This window comes from Rousettus aegyptiacus, unplaced genomic scaffold, assembly GCF_014176215.1.
Source record: "Rousettus aegyptiacus isolate mRouAeg1 unplaced genomic scaffold, mRouAeg1.p scaffold_m13_p_5, whole genome shotgun sequence".
In the NCBI taxonomy this organism is placed as follows: domain Eukaryota; kingdom Metazoa; phylum Chordata; class Mammalia; order Chiroptera; family Pteropodidae; genus Rousettus; species Rousettus aegyptiacus.
In genome coordinates, this window is record NW_023416308.1 from 51,792,906 (window position 1) to 51,809,661 (window position 16,756).

The window sequence follows — 16,756 nt, forward strand, 5'->3', positions numbered from 1 at the left end:
TGAGCACGGCTATTGATTGGCTTCCCGAATCTTTAACATTTCTGTCCATTTATTCACATCTCTCCTGCTTATTTGATTCACACTATCTCTGTTTTCTTCTTAGATTATTAAAACGGGAAGAAAGTTTCATATTCATTCCTCGGTCCCGTGAAGAGCTTCCAGACAACTTTCCAAAGGAAATCCCTGGGATCTGCTATTTCCTGGAGGTAAGGACTGGTCCTAAGCCGCCAAAGCCTTCTCTTTCTTCATCGAGAATAAAAAAGGTTTCCTACAACATTGGCACCATGTTCCTCCGGGAAACAAGCCTCTGAGACCTGCGACAGATCAGAGACTCCTCCAAAAGCACAAGCCCAGAACATGGGTCCCGACAGGAGAGCGGAGAGGGATTCTCTTCACTGCTTTGCTGAGAACAAGCAGCGGAATTTCTGTTACGTCAGGCAATAATCCTAGATAAAGGTGGGTGATGATTGTCAATAAAAAAACTGGAGGGGGGCAGAATAAGGTGTGTCCATCCATATGAGTGTGTTTGATCATACATATGTTAATTATAAGTATGGGTCCCCTTTCAAAGCTAACCAATAAATAGATTTCATGTTCCCTTGTTTGTCACACATACAGATATCTTTCCCTATATATTTGTATCACTTTTGAAAGCCAGTTTTGATTATATATTCCTACATTTAGTGAGTTGGTATGTGAAGAATATTTTCTAATTTTGTTTTTCTGAATAGACATTTCATACATATACCATGACAGTGTGGTAAACTTCCTGGCAGGAAGAACTGTAACTCAGCAAAATATTTTAGGGATATTACCTATTTTTATACATGTCTCTTCTTCTAGATAATTACATTTCACACAACATTATTACATCTTCAGAATCTGCTACTGTATAGTTGGTATATTATGTAACTAACCTATTAATTGAATATAGTTTTACTTGTCTAGAGACATTAGTGCTTGGACTGAGAATACATATAACCAAGGATTTCAGATGTTGAGAAAACATTGTATGTCTGCTTAGTAAATATATCTTTTAGATTTAATTAATGTAGCATAGAATCCAGAGAAAATGGAATTTCCTAATAGCAGATATATCTGTAACCAGGATTAAAGAAAGGTCTTTTGCCATCTTGTAACAAATATCAGTTAAAATAAAATGCTCTCTATACTGGATCTTTTTCAACTAGCACTTACAGATATAGGTAGTTTTTGCAACATACTAAACTGCATTCTACTGAACAACATCCTACAACATGACATGTTCATATTCTCTCCTCCTCCCACTTCCCAATGGCTGCCTCCTAAGGCCACTCTTAGGAGCGAATTCCTAGATACTGGCATTACTGCGAAAGAGGTGTAGGATATCCTTTCTTCTTGCATAATAAAAAGCAAGGAAAAAATCCATGTCATGGCTTTGAAATTTAAAAAAAAAAAAAATTTCTTCTGCAGTTTGATTGATGTGGCTTTTCAGTTCAGTGAATCACCTTCAGAACACTGAAGTAGTCTAACCTTCAGACCCAGTAGTCACCATAGTTACGGATAGGTTTTCATCGCATGTTCTATTAAAATGAGGTCCAGTTTCCAATAATTAACCCTGCATGAAAATATTATTACAGACTCACCTTGAAATTAGGAGCACAGTGCCCAGAGTCCTTCTATTTTGGATCAGATATAAAACCTACGTTTCTATTGAGGTTAATGAGCTGAAGCATTTCTTTCCTTAAAACCTTGGGGTAGCCATTTTCTTACTCCAGTAGGCACACTCATTGGCAGCTTATGTCTACCGAATGCAATATATTTCTTCTTCTGGTCAGGGAATTTGGCTGCATTATGATTTGGTAATGACATAACTCAGCCAAGGAGCTTACTTAACTAGTGTCCAGTGTAGTCTGTGAGGTTTTATTAATTAGTGTTTTTAAGTTCTCTAAATCTGTGGCTAGAAAACACACTTAGATATGCAAAGTATTTGTTATAATGGTGATCAATGTCATAATTGTTGAACTCCGTCCTCACCCTGGGCTTAGTGCAACACTTCCTGTGGGAGGAGACCTAGGCCCTTAGTTCTCTGAATCTTTGCCTTTCCCTCCCTTCCCTGAGTCTAGGTCTCTGTTTAATCACATGGGATGAAAGGCCACAGTGTTTACAGGTGGCTGTGTAGGCTAAGGACAGGAAGATTAATGCATTCCCTTCACACGGAACTGGGGCCAGGTATACAGTAGTGTGGACAGAACAGGCTAGAAGCACCTCAGTCCTCATGCCTGGAATAAGAAACACCTTAGCTACGCTGATGGGCTTCTTATAGTACAACAGCATGGAGGGAGAACCAAGCTCACTGAAATCACTTACGCGTATTCTGCACAGTCACTTAGAGCTTATTGTTTTGGTGGTAAACAATGTGTTCTCTAACTGTAAGGCTGAAAAGGACTTCAGGAGTCATCCAGTCTGTCTTCGCTTCTTGTAAAGATTTGTCTAAGCAACTACTCTAAACATATGGCTATTCTCTCTATACTTAAGATCATCTTTGGAGAGCATATTTTAAAATAATCTTGAAAATCATCATTTATTATCTGGTGATAGTAATACAGCCCAAGCTAAGAACTGTATATACATTCAGTTTGTCAGAAGAATAACAAACTCTTTTTTAGTTTAAATGATTTTACTTAGTGAAGAAGTGGCTGTTTACATTGTCACAAAGGTCACAATGAAGACTATGCCAGAGATCTATATTATATATCACAGATGAGATAAAAAGTGCATTTTTTACATAATATAATCTAAATATATCGTTGAAGCTATAGTCTGAGGCAATGGTCTAATCCGTTATCATTTTGCCAACCTAGTATAGTTTATTATAGTTACACTGTTGCTATATGTGTTTGTTAAGATACTGTTGAAAATGGCTATTCATTCTAGCTGCAGTCATAGAATTTAGAAGCTGTGGAAAAGCATTATATTTTTGTCCTATATAATATAGTCCACATATCTTCCATTACAAATTGTGACTATATCAATGAGTAGTAGTTGATACTTTATCTGACTAATATCTATATAAAATTCTCACCTACAAACTATTACACACATCATGCATTTTCGTGTGGTAGATTAAAAGGAATTTAAGTGGATGTCTCATTAGAAATCAAGTGGTATTAAACTGGGAAAATGACTTGAACCCCCTCTCAAAGGGATATTTTAAATATAATTTGGCACCTATAGCTCCTCTGTTTTAGTGTTCTTTCAAGCAATGAATTTGAAGAAGTCACTTTATGACTAGCCATCAGTATCCAAGCTTTTCATTGGCATCAGTGTCATTTTGATAAATTGTCATCATTTGCAAATAAATCAGGTATTTAACAAAGTCAGAAACCATTGTATGTACTGAAAACATCTGTACCATTTTGCTTTAAGAACCTTAATAGGTAACATTAGCCATATTAAAAAGAAAAATACTCAATGCCTGGAGAACACATATAGTTGGGTCTATTGACTGTGTAGTGTGGTGCGAAGGACCCAACTATTTAAAATCTGCCTCAATATTTATCTCCTATATTTTAAATTGTTTGGGGTTTCCATTTTAATAGCTGATTATATGTGGATCCAGTGAACTATGGCCTACTAAGACTTGAGAGTGGGTTTGTGGATTTAGCACTTCAAACATGAATTCTCATGGTCTCACAATTGTTCCTCTTGTCCACTGACAATGGTATCAAATATATAGTGTTTTACTGTGAAAATGCAGAAGTGTGTGCCTCTCCAAGAAAAACAGAGCAAAACAGGACAACAACTTAAAAGCACTCATAAGTGCAGCAAGGCTTTTTAATTTTGCAAATTCCTCCAAAGGATTCTAGCAATAAAGAAAAATTAAATTGATACATACAAAAGGCAAAGCCACAGAGAATTTGGAAAACCAAGAGGCTTAGTGTTTTGTACAGGATCATATTGCTACCAATTGAAATAGTGAATATGAGGCTGTGAAGAATAGAGAGGGAGCTCAAAATTATGACCACCATTAAATATATTTCACAAAGGCTCCTTGGGTTCCTGGATGCTGAGGGTGGGTTGTGGATCAGAGAGTAAAGTTTTTACGCATAGGTTTCTATCTTGTCATGCATTTAAAGCACTACGTGGCCCTTCCTAGACCCTCTCTTACTCTATGCTGTCACTGGAAACCATCCCAGCCCCTCAGGTCTGGCCCTATCAAACACCATCCTCTATGAACCTCTGAACTTAACATGGCTACAAAAAAGAGTTTCCGATGCCTGTTTCAAGCTCATTGGAAGATCCACACAACTTCAGACCCAAATAACAATGTGCTTTTGAAGTGAGCTAACTAACCATTTCCAGTTACATCTACAGCTTCTCCCTCTGCTTTTTCTTCAAAAAACAGTCTGATTCCAGGCACTTGGTAAAACTTCACTGAATGTTCCTTTAGAGTGAAATATATTTGACTCTAAATAGGCTTTGGTGGCACCAGATGCCTTTCAGCCAATAACACCTATAAACTTAAAGTTCAAGAACCAAGCCCTATATTGTAACCTGGTTATTTCTCATATGAGATTACAGATATTCACAAAAATTATCACTTCAGAGGTTCTATAAACATATTAGATACGGCCTGAAAAATATGATTTGTGAGAAACTTTTTAAAGTTTAACATATTTTATTCTGAATGCTGATCCTTTATGGGTAGCTCTGATATGAATATACTTAATTCACAGCCAGCTGATTCAACATACACATAATTGTGTTAAAATGATTGAACAAATTTTATCGTTAAATGGATAAACTGACCCCAGCTATGGACTCAATTTCAGCATCCTCATGGGGATGACTGAAGAACAGACATTGATATCATATACAGATTAACATAAATCTTGTCAGAATATACTGAGATAGTGTGCAAAATTCCTTCCTCAACTTGATTCAAACAATTGAAACCTAAGTATTATTGTCCTGCAACTTTTCTGTTTCCTTCTTTCCTTTGTTTCTTCTTTCCTTCCCTCTTCCTTTCATTAAAAAAAAAAAATCATCAATGTATTCATAACACAGAAAAAATCACAGCCAATCTCATATTATAAAATAGTTTTAGTCTTATAGAGTAACGAATATTGTGTGTATGTGTCAAATGTAGCTATTTCCAGATTAAAGGAGTGACATTTTGGAAGGACTTTGGATGTAGAGAAGTAAAGTTTGTTTTTATCTCTAATGTAATGTGAGCAGACCACATGGCTTCAGTCTAGTCTCTTGTTACCATCCCATCCTGTTCATTGGTTCGACTTAGCTTGGCAGTATCCGACTGACTTCATAAGAATTACCGAGGAATCTTTTAGGAATCTGTACTTAGAAAATCCCCTTTGGTAATGGTAATATATAGCCAGACTTGGGAATTATTGAAGGGTATTCAAATAACCCCAATTACTAGGAGTAAATACAAGTTGACTGAGATAGAAATATGTTTTTCATTCATAGTTATTTTGAAGGCTAAATGCTCTCAACTTCATAGCATTGTTTCACAAGTTTTAATTTAGCGTTGGTTTCAAATTTATGGTCTGCTTCTTGAGTATGAGTCTTCAAACTTATTAGAGACAGAAATCAACACTGATAAGCATGAGGGATGAATATTGCTCACTATAGGGCTATTAGGAATGCTAGACATGGCACCATTTTCTTAATTACTGCCAGAACTGTGCAGTATATCACAATATTTGCTGATCTTCACCACAGATATATAAACTATAAACTTTTGGACAGAGACGCAAATGTCGAAGTGACAGCCTTATTTCTGAATGCTTTGATGGTTAAGTTATGAAAAATCACCAACTTAATACTTAGTCTCACTCTGTACATGTTGAACTGTACATTCAGCTAAAAATGATTCCCTAGCAATACCTTATAAACAACTTTTCAAGCAATAATTTAAGCCATGGTGATAATGCCATATGAAACTTGCACTTCTGTGCACTTCATAGGACTTTTAGGGAAACAGAGACATGTTCTATATAAGCAATAACATAGCTGGTGTGGACTTTTAAAAGGTAGTCACCATTGTACCATAGCAAAATGAGCAGCAACTATGATTCAGATAAAAATTATCGGAGCAAATGACATGCTTACTCTATCTCAGAAGACATTCATTTGTATATATGCTATAAAGTAATACACTCCTATTAGACTATTTCTGTTGCATAATTTTTAAAATATCTATCATAATGTGAGTTTCTATTCCTCTCAAGAGATGTGTGTGTGCATAATGTTGCTCAGATTTTCAGATTTTTGTAATATATAATAAGGAACAGTTGAGGATGGATACATGAGTAAAGTAGAACATAGGTCGGATGAGTTGATTGAGAATGTAGGCTTTGCAAAAATATAGATTGGGCTTAGGACAAGTTAATTAATTTAACTGTTAGTTTGATAAGGTCTTAGCAGATGAAAGATTAAAGATAAAAAGAGCTTATTACCACCATTTTCTATGATGGCAAATGTTTAGTAAGTATAATAGCACTTTGGCTTCAAAATATGGTTGAAAGTCATTTGTGGTATAATTAATAAACATCTGAAAATGATTATGTAGTCATATTGAAAATAGCCTGATCTTGGCTATTTTGATGATAGTACTAAAGCTTGCAAATTTAAAAATTAATAATTTATATTTTTACTTTTACTTCTTAGAATATAATTTTAATCAAATGTGGCACAGTCAATAATATTCACATTTAATAGATTACCCCTCCATCATTTAGAATAACGTATTAGGATTACAGCTAAAAGCAATTATGTTACACTGAGGATCTTCTAAGCATTAGATTATTATTCAGCAGTCGTATAAGCTTAGGATCCATTCTTAAGCCTCTAAATAAGATTATAGTTCCTATCATTGCCTAGCTGAGTAATCTTTCTTCTAACTGTGGATCTGAACTCAATTGGAATGGTGGTGGGTTTGCTAGAATTTTAAGTTCTGTTATCAACAGCAAAACTTAAGTTAGAGCATCCTCCTGCCCACAGTCTAGAAAATTCGCCTATAAAAAGCAAACAGGATTGCTGATTCACTGAAAAATTTTTGATAATTATATTTTTATATATCATTGGATGCCTAACTCTTAATAAGCATCCTTTTGATTGTTATAAATGATAAAAATAGTTAATCTGAATCTATTAAATTACAGTGAATTTTTCCTCTCAGTTAATTCATCTAGCTGCAGATCAGATCGTTCTTAATGTTAGACTTAAGTACTGTTGCTTATTATTTGAAAACAGAAGTGACAAAAGAATTAAATGGCAAGCCTAAGTAATAGCTTGTTTCTGATTCTTTTGATATGTATTTTAAAAATAAGAGAATCAGTTTATATTTAATCTTCCTCTGTGGCCTTTTCACTATTTGGAGATCAAGAAGGGATCCTAATAAATGTATTTTATTGTGGTGTATTAAAAGCAATTAAGTACAAGTAGGACAGTAATGTGTTAATTGTGGTAAAATCAGAACTGTGCAAAATGTCTTCTCACATCACCTCACTTTTTAAAGACAGTTCTTCCCTTCTCTCTGCCCAGCGGTTACACATCAGATTCGGGACCGAGGACAGATGGAGGGGGTAGGATGAGCAGGAGCTTTAGATGAGAGTAAGCAAAAAGAGTTCATTTTTTTTCTTCACAAAGGCATGGACACTCATAAAGGAAAGGCAGTTTTCCTAATAATGTGTGGTTTAATGAAAGCCAAACAAATTATTTGACTGCTGGTCATTCTTATTTTAAAAAGAAAGGAGAAAAATCCTTCACAAGCCATTTTCAGTGTTCTTAGGAGGTAATGTCAACATCTCAGCCAGCTGTACATTATCAGTGAAACTGGGATTAGAAACTCACAGAGCTATATATAGAAACTCTCTGGAGGTGGCAGATAAAACTAGTCTTGGTTACATTGATGAAGGTAAATGAGAGTGTCAGAACATCTGGACTGAAGGGACAAAAAGGCTAAATACTAGCTCTGCCATATGTCACAGAAAAGCCACTAAAATTAGCGTAAAAGAACAGACTATCAGTGTGCAAGTCATAGTAAAACAGAACATTTTTTTCCTTTTAAAACATGCCTGAAAGAGCTAAATTTTAGTGAGAAAAATACAATTCAATTTTATACATCCTTTTTAAAAATTCTGACATTTTAGAAACTATATCTTTCCCCAGCAGGAAAATTTAATCACAAAGAATGAGAAATATTTATTCTATATTTTAAAATCTATAAAATCATTTCTGGGGCTTTAGTATATTCCATATTCTTTTTTACATTGTTCCCAAATTGGGAGTTGGTTGCTAGCGAGACAAGTGCTCAACTTTAGAGAGGATAAAAGCCTTTATGACGCCATAGGCCTATCCATCTCATTCAGGGGTGCCCCAGGGAGTCGGAGCCTCGAGAGAGTCACCCCAGAGCATCTGCTGGTATTCTGTGGAAGAGATGAAGTCGCACTCTGTCTTCCAAAATTAAAAGTGGTTAGGCAGCCTCATACAATCCATCAAAGACTTTTCCGTCATGTAATTAGTCAAGCAGAGTTAGATTAGAACAGAAATTTTAAAAGGAGGAAACAAATCTGAACAATTTTTAATCAGAATTATCAGTTAAAAAATTTAGAACAAAGATTTGCTTTCTCCTTAGAGTCGAGTTACTTAAATGCAAAAGTTAGAACGCTAGAAAATTTTCTAGATGTATCAAGTTCAACACAGAAAGAAAAATAATTTTGTTGATGGATCCCTTAAGGTTTTATCCCCTGGAAATAACACATAATTATAAATTACATTTAAATTATTTTTTCTTCTTGTTTTTTGTTTATGGCAAGAAATAAAGATGTAGAACATATCATAAGTAAGACAAATTTATAAGTTGTGGCATTGAGCCATGGTCTGTACATTTGGTAATATTCTTTTTACTTAAAATAATAAACTATTTGTAATAATATAAGGGTAATTAAGGTAATTAAGGATAATTCAGTCAAATAACACTGTATTAAAATTTTTCACATTAGGATATAGAGCAGAGCATCTCAAACTTCTCAAAAAAATTTAAGGCAAAGCTAATTTAAGTTCAAATCATTTGAACAACAAGTATACTTTTACATCGCCTCTAACAAGTTATTATGCATTTCCACACCCAATGAAACCTCAACTCCTAGAACAGTTCTATTATTGCCTCCCAAGAAGCATTCCTATCTGGTCAATATCATTAATTTTCAAGGCTAGCAAGAGAGTATGGCTTTTTTCGAGACTGGGGTGATCTATATCAAAAAAATTAAAAGCCTCCCCTCCTTTATTTAGCTTTTTTAATTCAAAGAGTCACAGTTAAAGTGAAACAAAATACTGGCATGACCAGATAGTTTTTCAACAACTTGAAACCCCCCTTTCAATTTTATTAATATAAATTGCCATGTTGAAATCAAAACCTAACCTTGGCTTGGAGCCTCAGATACATTGCTTTTGTATTATTTGACTAGAAATTAATTCTTATGGTACATCTCATTCTAGCCAAGACGGTCTAGGTAAACTAGATGACTATACAATTATCTATAGTAATTCAGGGAGTTTTTAAAACAATTTCTTTAATTTTTGCTCTTGTTGTGAAATGATAATTATGAGTGGATGGCAGCCAAAATTATTATTTCTATCTTTTTAATTTGTTTCAAGTGTATTACCAGACCCTTATAAAATCCTTTCTTTTCATTTGTTATATAACCCCATGATCTGGAATAATAGGTACTCATTGCTTTTTCTTTTGATCCTTAAAAACACAATTCTCCTACTAAAATGCAAATGAGGACATGACTATAGGAGGTATCCCATTTTATGAGCATATACGAAATCTTAATGTTTCAGCTGGACTGCAACAAAGAGAAAGAAGGTACATCAATAGGGAAAATAAGAGAATATTCAGACTTTGCTTATATTAAAATTACCTAGAGCCCAACCCTGCTAACCTAGAAGAAACCTGAAAATAGATGGTAATGCCAACTGATTACAGATGACCCTTGAACAACATGGGTTTGAACTGTCCACTTATACATGGATTTTTTCCAATAAACATACAGTTGACACTTTTTACACTTGGATTTCACATTTGCAGATTCAACCAACCACAGATTGAAAACAATATTTTTGATCTGAAGTTAGGAATCTGTGGATGTGGAGGGCCAACTATGAATTGCTCTACCCTAATTTATATAAGGGACTTGAGCCTCTGCGGATTTTGTTATCTGCGGGGGTCCCAGAACCGATCCCTCTCAGATACCCAGGGACAACTGATTTTTGAGGAGTCAGAAGTTTTACACAGATTTCCAACTACATGATGTCCCTAACCCCACATTGTTTGAAGGTCAACTGTATATTTAAACACAGTATTCATATTTAATAGAATATAATAAAATTTGCTAAATATATGCCCAGCAGTATAGAATTTGTTTTCCTTTGAGAAAATTCGGTGCTATGTCTTCAATGAATATTTGCTGTATTATCTAATTAAACATTAGTACAAACTTTATGACAATGAGAAACCATGCAAGAGCCCAAATATCAAGTGTGGCTATAACTTGAATATCAAGTTTGATATTATTTCTCAATAAGACTTTGGGTGAATGTAAAATTAGCGGGCTCTAGGTATAGATATTACATGCAGTAAACTAATAGGCCTTTAGTCATTGTCAGTATCCTCAGTTTCTCTCTCCCTTTTTTATTGTCTTTCTTTCCCTCCTCTTTTCTCCCTCTGCCCGCCACCCTCCTTTGCTCTCACTCTTGCGCTTGCTGTTATAAAGGATGCAAAAATAGTATTTTAGTATTTAGGCTGGGGCCTCCCTCCCTGTTTCACTTTCACATGATTGAACACTGGATTCATGAGGTAAGGGAAAAAAGGTGAACATTTAGATATAGATCATCTGGGAGTAGAAATTACGGAGAAAATCAAGACCTTGGCTTCATCAATTAAGAGATACGTGAGTCTAAAAAAATATACATATGTTGTTCTTTTTCACTGAATTTAAACACTACAGGAAACATTAGGGCCAAACTTTTTGAACAACCTCTCATTTTTTTGCCCCTACAAACACATTAATTTAGAAAAATACTCTTATTTTCAAACACTAAATTTTTACTTGGGTATCACACTGCTAAAGTTTGAAATAGAAAAGAAGCTTCTTCTATTTGTAAGGATATTGTTTTCTAAAATATACTTCCAAATAAGGTGAACACCAAATGCCACTTGATTCTACTGGCTCTTTAGCTAGAAAGAACTGATAAACGTCTTGCTTCCTGTACCCTCCTCTATAACTCTGTTTGACATAACATGGTATTTTGAGTTCTTTTCTGAGGTTTGAAAATATTCGCCATAAATTCTATAAGTCTACTGTACTGAAAAAGCAATATACAATGCATTTCATATTTCTTAGCCCAATGCCTTTGAGATTATATTGCATATGTAGATAGCTATTTATAATCGCAGTTTTGACTTATTCACCAGAATTAACAAATTACCATGTTCTTAAATATAGAAAGGCACAGGTTGGATTGTTTTATGATATATCAAGGGATCGATCATTTACAAATATCAAACCAAAGCCGTTTTTTTCAGGAAAATTTCAATAATTTCTAGTGGAGTCTTTGATTCATAAGGAAAAAGAAGTAATATATTTTATTTAAAAGAATAAAAATTAGGAAGACAGAAGAGTACACCCTTCTGTTTTAGGTACCCTTGACACTATAATAATTTGAACAAATCTTGAACAAGATTCAAAAAATCTTTCATCTCCAAACCTGAACATTTTATTCTGTTTATGTTTTTTTATGTTAGTGTATTCATATTACATAATAACTACTTAAGAAGATGTCTCCATGACACAAGTTTGTGTTCATTAACAGAAAATCATATAGAAATTATACAGGTTTTTTTCTCTCTGGAAAGATATGCTTCACTAAGTCAAATACCTTTGAATTTTTTATTCTTATTCTCATTTGGACTTCTCTTATACAACTCAGAGTTCTTCTATTCTAAAAAATCAGGTAGTCACACAAAGAAAGGAATATGAAAAATCCAGAAAAATTTAAAATTTCAAAATGGAAGAAATTCTTTGTTAATCAACTTTCGTGTATTTCACATTGTTTAATTTATTTTGAAATTGTGGGGGGAAATCAGGCAGTTACCATTTAAATTGATAGCCATGAAAATACCAATTACTCTCTTCCTGTGATTTTCTGTGGTAAAGACTTTGTCTTGAAATGATTGACAGTCTTAATATTCGTTCAAATGAAGAAAACTGAACTTCAATGACCTTACCATTTCCATTTCTTGAGGGAAACATTTTTAATAATGAAAGTAAGCAAAGAAGAAATATGGTTGAGGAAAATAGAAGACATTAAGATGAAATTTAAACACCTGTGATCCACAGTCCCATTTCTTCCGTCTATTTTGTTGCCTCCTGCTGAATTGATATGTAAGGCCCAGACAAGCTACTCATCATTGTCTTCTTTAAGAATCTAGAATGAACAAAAATTTCTCTGACTCTATGGAAATTGACTCACATTATCATGGCAGGTTATGCATCCTAGAGAAGTCAGGTTAGGTTCAAATAGATAAATGGTCCATGGGGAGAAAGACTTTCTGATTTTTCTTAGAGTTAGATGAACAGTGTTTTCTGTATTTAAGAAAAAAAAAAATCTTCCTGAGAGTTTTAGCTTGGAAGAGTCTTCTTAAGTTTTATAACAGCTGCCTGTAACTACATTACAACATTGGTAACCAAGTGACAAAACTGTCTCATTTCTCATTATGCTTTTAAATTGTACCAATTAAGTGCATTCCAGAAATAATACATATCATTCTTCATTTCAAAATCAACCTACCTGAATTCTGACTCTTCAACTGTGAGTAGCCGTTTTATAAAACCAAAGGGTCTCATATCCTAAACAGTACTTTAGATTAAAAAATAATAATAATAAAGCTTGCCTGCTCATTTAATTGCATAAGATAAATAGCCAATGCATTTCCATCAAACGTTCCAGCACTATAAATAATAAATAGGTTTCCCAACTCTCTTAAAAAAAAAAAAAAACAGTTATAATGTTAGGCTTTCATTCACTTCCTTTGCATGGGATAGGTTTTACTAAACCAGATACATGAATTATTTTAATGTTTTGTAATTTAATGTTTTGCTGTAATTTCATGGGTCTAAATTTTTGGTTTGGCTTGCAATGTAAATAATATTGTATATCTGCTATTTTGCTATCAGACTCTACTTTGTGAATCATTTCTTTTAAAACACCTAGTTATCACAAACTTAAATTATAATGTCACTGAATAATACCAGGTAAATATACTAATATATTTGTAGGGCATGGTTAAATTGCACATATTTTGAAAAGTCAAGCTATTTTTTGTTTTTTTGTTTTTGTTTTTTTAAAGATGAATGCACTCTTAAACCTGTACCATTAATAAAAAAGCTTCATTTAGTGTTTCATATTATATTTTTAAATATTTTTCTTTATCTAGTAGTACAGGTTTATAGAAACTTTTTCTGATTGAAATCATAAAATATGCCTCATTTCACTAGAATTTTAAGAATACTAGTACACGTAAAAGTATACAAGCACTTACAGGGTTATAAACATCCACTGTATCTTTTTTGCTTTTCATGTTACACCACTTTTTACTTATTTGATTATGTTTCTTTGTAATTATGCTAAATCATGCACAATGTAAATAGCATGTTTCATTATGAGAAATGTCTTTGTATTTACAGACTGCAGAACAAGATCAATTTATATATGAAAAATGAGTGATAAAAACCTGGGATTCTTATAAAACAAAGTGGGAATGATAGTTGTTTGTTATATTTACAAAATTCATTACAAAACTCTGTTTAAGTCATGCATTTATTTACTGTATAAATCCAAACTGTCACATAAAATATTTAAATCAATAAATGATACCAAAAAGGACGAGTCTGTAGATTCTTTTTGGCATATTTTTTCATACTCTGAATGACAATGACTAAGGACGTGAATGAACATAAATGAAAGAATGGGGAACAAAGGAATGAACAGAGTGTTCTCAATGCATTAGCATTATGGCTGAAGATGATGCTTCTGAAACAATGTTACACAGAGCTAATTTTGAATTGTTTACGTAATATGAAATATTTTCTTAAGTTTGTTACAAAACCCAGCAGCACAGGTCATAATTTCTGTAGTTTCATGCACTCTAAATATATCTCACACAAAAAAGTCGTGAGTCACATGTCTTATGGTCAGACAGTTGCTCTCTTGAAAGGGTAGACAGAGAAAAGGGATCATTTTACTGTCATGATTAAATGTCAATAAAATGCCCATTGAATGCCTGTTAGTGCCCCATCCAACAGTTTGATTAGATGCAGCATACCTATAAGGAGAGGACCATTTTAATCCAATATTCCTATATTCCAGCAGTGTACATATGTAAAATTAACCCATCTCTGTTTTTTTCTTGTTCTTTCTTCTATAACCACTTGGTTTCAACCATACACAGCTATGTCTAGCAGTTCCCAAGGGAATCTCCATCTTGTATTCACAGACAGAGCTGCTCTCCTCTTCTGCCCTTGTCTTATTGATATCTGCTGCTTTGAAGTCATGCCACTTAACTGTTTTCCTAATCACAAGAGAAGTTACACTGATTAGGCAAAAGTAAAGGAAGTGTGTACATACACATACAGATGTATACCACACACAGGCAGGATAACCACATATTCCAATAAAATCTCTCATTCAGAAAATAGAATAAAACACATCGACATTTCCCTGGTTCATAGCATGATGGGCAGGTACTATGGAACCTCTATTCATTGTCTATGGCCTCTGGCTCCATCTATGGTGTTTGGCTCCCTTTGTTGGGAAGTATTCTTTGGTCTATTACATACCACAGCAACCTATGAAGTAGTCATTGAGAATAAGTTCTCTTTGGGAGCTACAGTTTTTACAACCTACTCCCTGCTGCACATGTTTGTAGGTTGAGGCACGGTTGTAAACTCACAGGCTTTTTCAGGACAAGATCATATTAATCTTTGTTGTTTGACAAAATAATCTGCTTAAAATTTAAAAGGCTTCTGATCGATCTGTTTCCAGTCATTTCCATGTGCCAGCATCGCAAAACAAGGTTCTCTCCTACATAAAGTTCTTATTCTTGCTTTCTTTTTTTATTTTATTAAATTTATTGGGTGACATTGGTTAACAAAATTATATCAGTTTCAAGAAAAGATGAAATACTGCCATTTGCGACAACCTGGATGGATTTTGAGCTTATCGAGCTAAAAGAAATAAGTCAGCAAAAGCAGAGCTCTTTATTTCTTTGTCCCATGATTGTCTCTAAATTCATTGGCAGCTACAGGAGGGAAGACAGCCCTCTTAATATGAGCTATGCCGTAAGACCGAGTCCTTTTGTTACACTGAGAGTCTTGATGGGTTTCAGTTGCTTACTTCAATTTGTCTTTAATTCTTTTTCAGACCTGTTTCCTTTCTTTGAAGTACAGAAGTCGTTAGCATTCTCCAAATTTTGTGTGTAAAACGCCCAGGTCTGTCTTAAGCTCAGCATCTTCTCTTAATACCTTGTCAAATATAGCAAGAAGAAGCCAACAAACACTAGTGTTCTGGCTCCCACACAATCTTCTCTAGAGGTGCAGACTCTGAGGGCAGATGATCTACCTTCCAGGTTCCCCAAGGTCACAGTTTTACCAAATGTTTTGGCCCCACCATGCAAATATGTCCTCCATTTTTTTACCTAAAAAAAAAAAAAAAAAAAAAAAAAAAAACCATCTTGCCTCTAAAGTTTTATAGTCTACATATTGGTTTGGATAAAATAGACTGCACTTAGGAAAAAAAAAATACAAACAAATAAAGACCTTATGCAATAAATGTATGTTTCTTACCATGTATCAGGATAGAAATGTTCCTAGTTGGAGTAAATCTGCTTCATACTGTTGTTCAAGAACCCAGCCAATGTGGCTCTGCCTAGTAGAAATGTTTAGGCCGGGCATGGAAACAGCATGGATCCTTTTCATTCACATTTCTACTTCTAGACTTAATCACACAGCAACATTGAATTTCAAGAGAGGATAGAAAATGCACTCCAACTGTGTATACAGGAAAAAGGGTAAGGATTTGATGAAACACTAACAACCATAATTGTATTTTTAGTTTGAGATTATTTATTATCTTATTTGAAATACCTAAGGTAAATATTCTAAACTGCCTCAGGTTTAAGGCTGTGTCTCCCTATTTAAAACAGAGCTGGAATCTTTCAGAAACCATGCTTATAATATTAGCTATAAAGTTGTCTTGATTCTTTCATTCTCATGGACAGAGACATTCTGAACAAATTAATTTTTAGTCTCTGAAAACAAACAAAATATACTGACCAGACCATAGATCCCTACAAAGACTCCTGTTAGTGGGTCTACTCATCAGGTGGGGACTCCATTGCAGTGCCATCAGTACCATGATCAAATAAGAGGATAAATTTCTCAGGAGATAAAACCCATCCCACATATGTCCTAGGCATGTAAAAAGGGCTAACAATCTAGTTGGATAGAAAAGCTGGTATATGCTAAGTGCCAAAATAAAGGTTCCTACATTAATTTAAAAAGAACTGTAGTGACCCAGAACAAGGGAAGCAAGAAACCCCTAGTCATCTCAGTACTGAAGAGATTACACTCAGTTTGGGGTTTTCAATTTGAGACTTCCAGCCTAGGACATTTTCCATTATGAAGAG

The 16,756-nt window shown here is 34.2% G+C and overlaps 1 protein-coding gene across 1 annotated transcript in view; it reads left to right on the forward strand.

Moving 5' to 3' along the window:
- Positions 1–13,956, forward strand: part of GUCY1A2 (guanylate cyclase 1 soluble subunit alpha 2) — a 239,212-nt gene extending 225,256 nt beyond the window's left edge. The window contains exon 9 of the mRNA XM_036221560.1: positions 104–13,956. Within this exon, the coding sequence (XP_036077453.1) occupies positions 104–311 (208 nt within the window). The 3' untranslated portion in view covers positions 312–13,956. The remainder of the gene's footprint in view (positions 1–103) is intronic.
- The last annotated feature ends 2,800 nt before the right edge of the window (positions 13,957–16,756 follow it).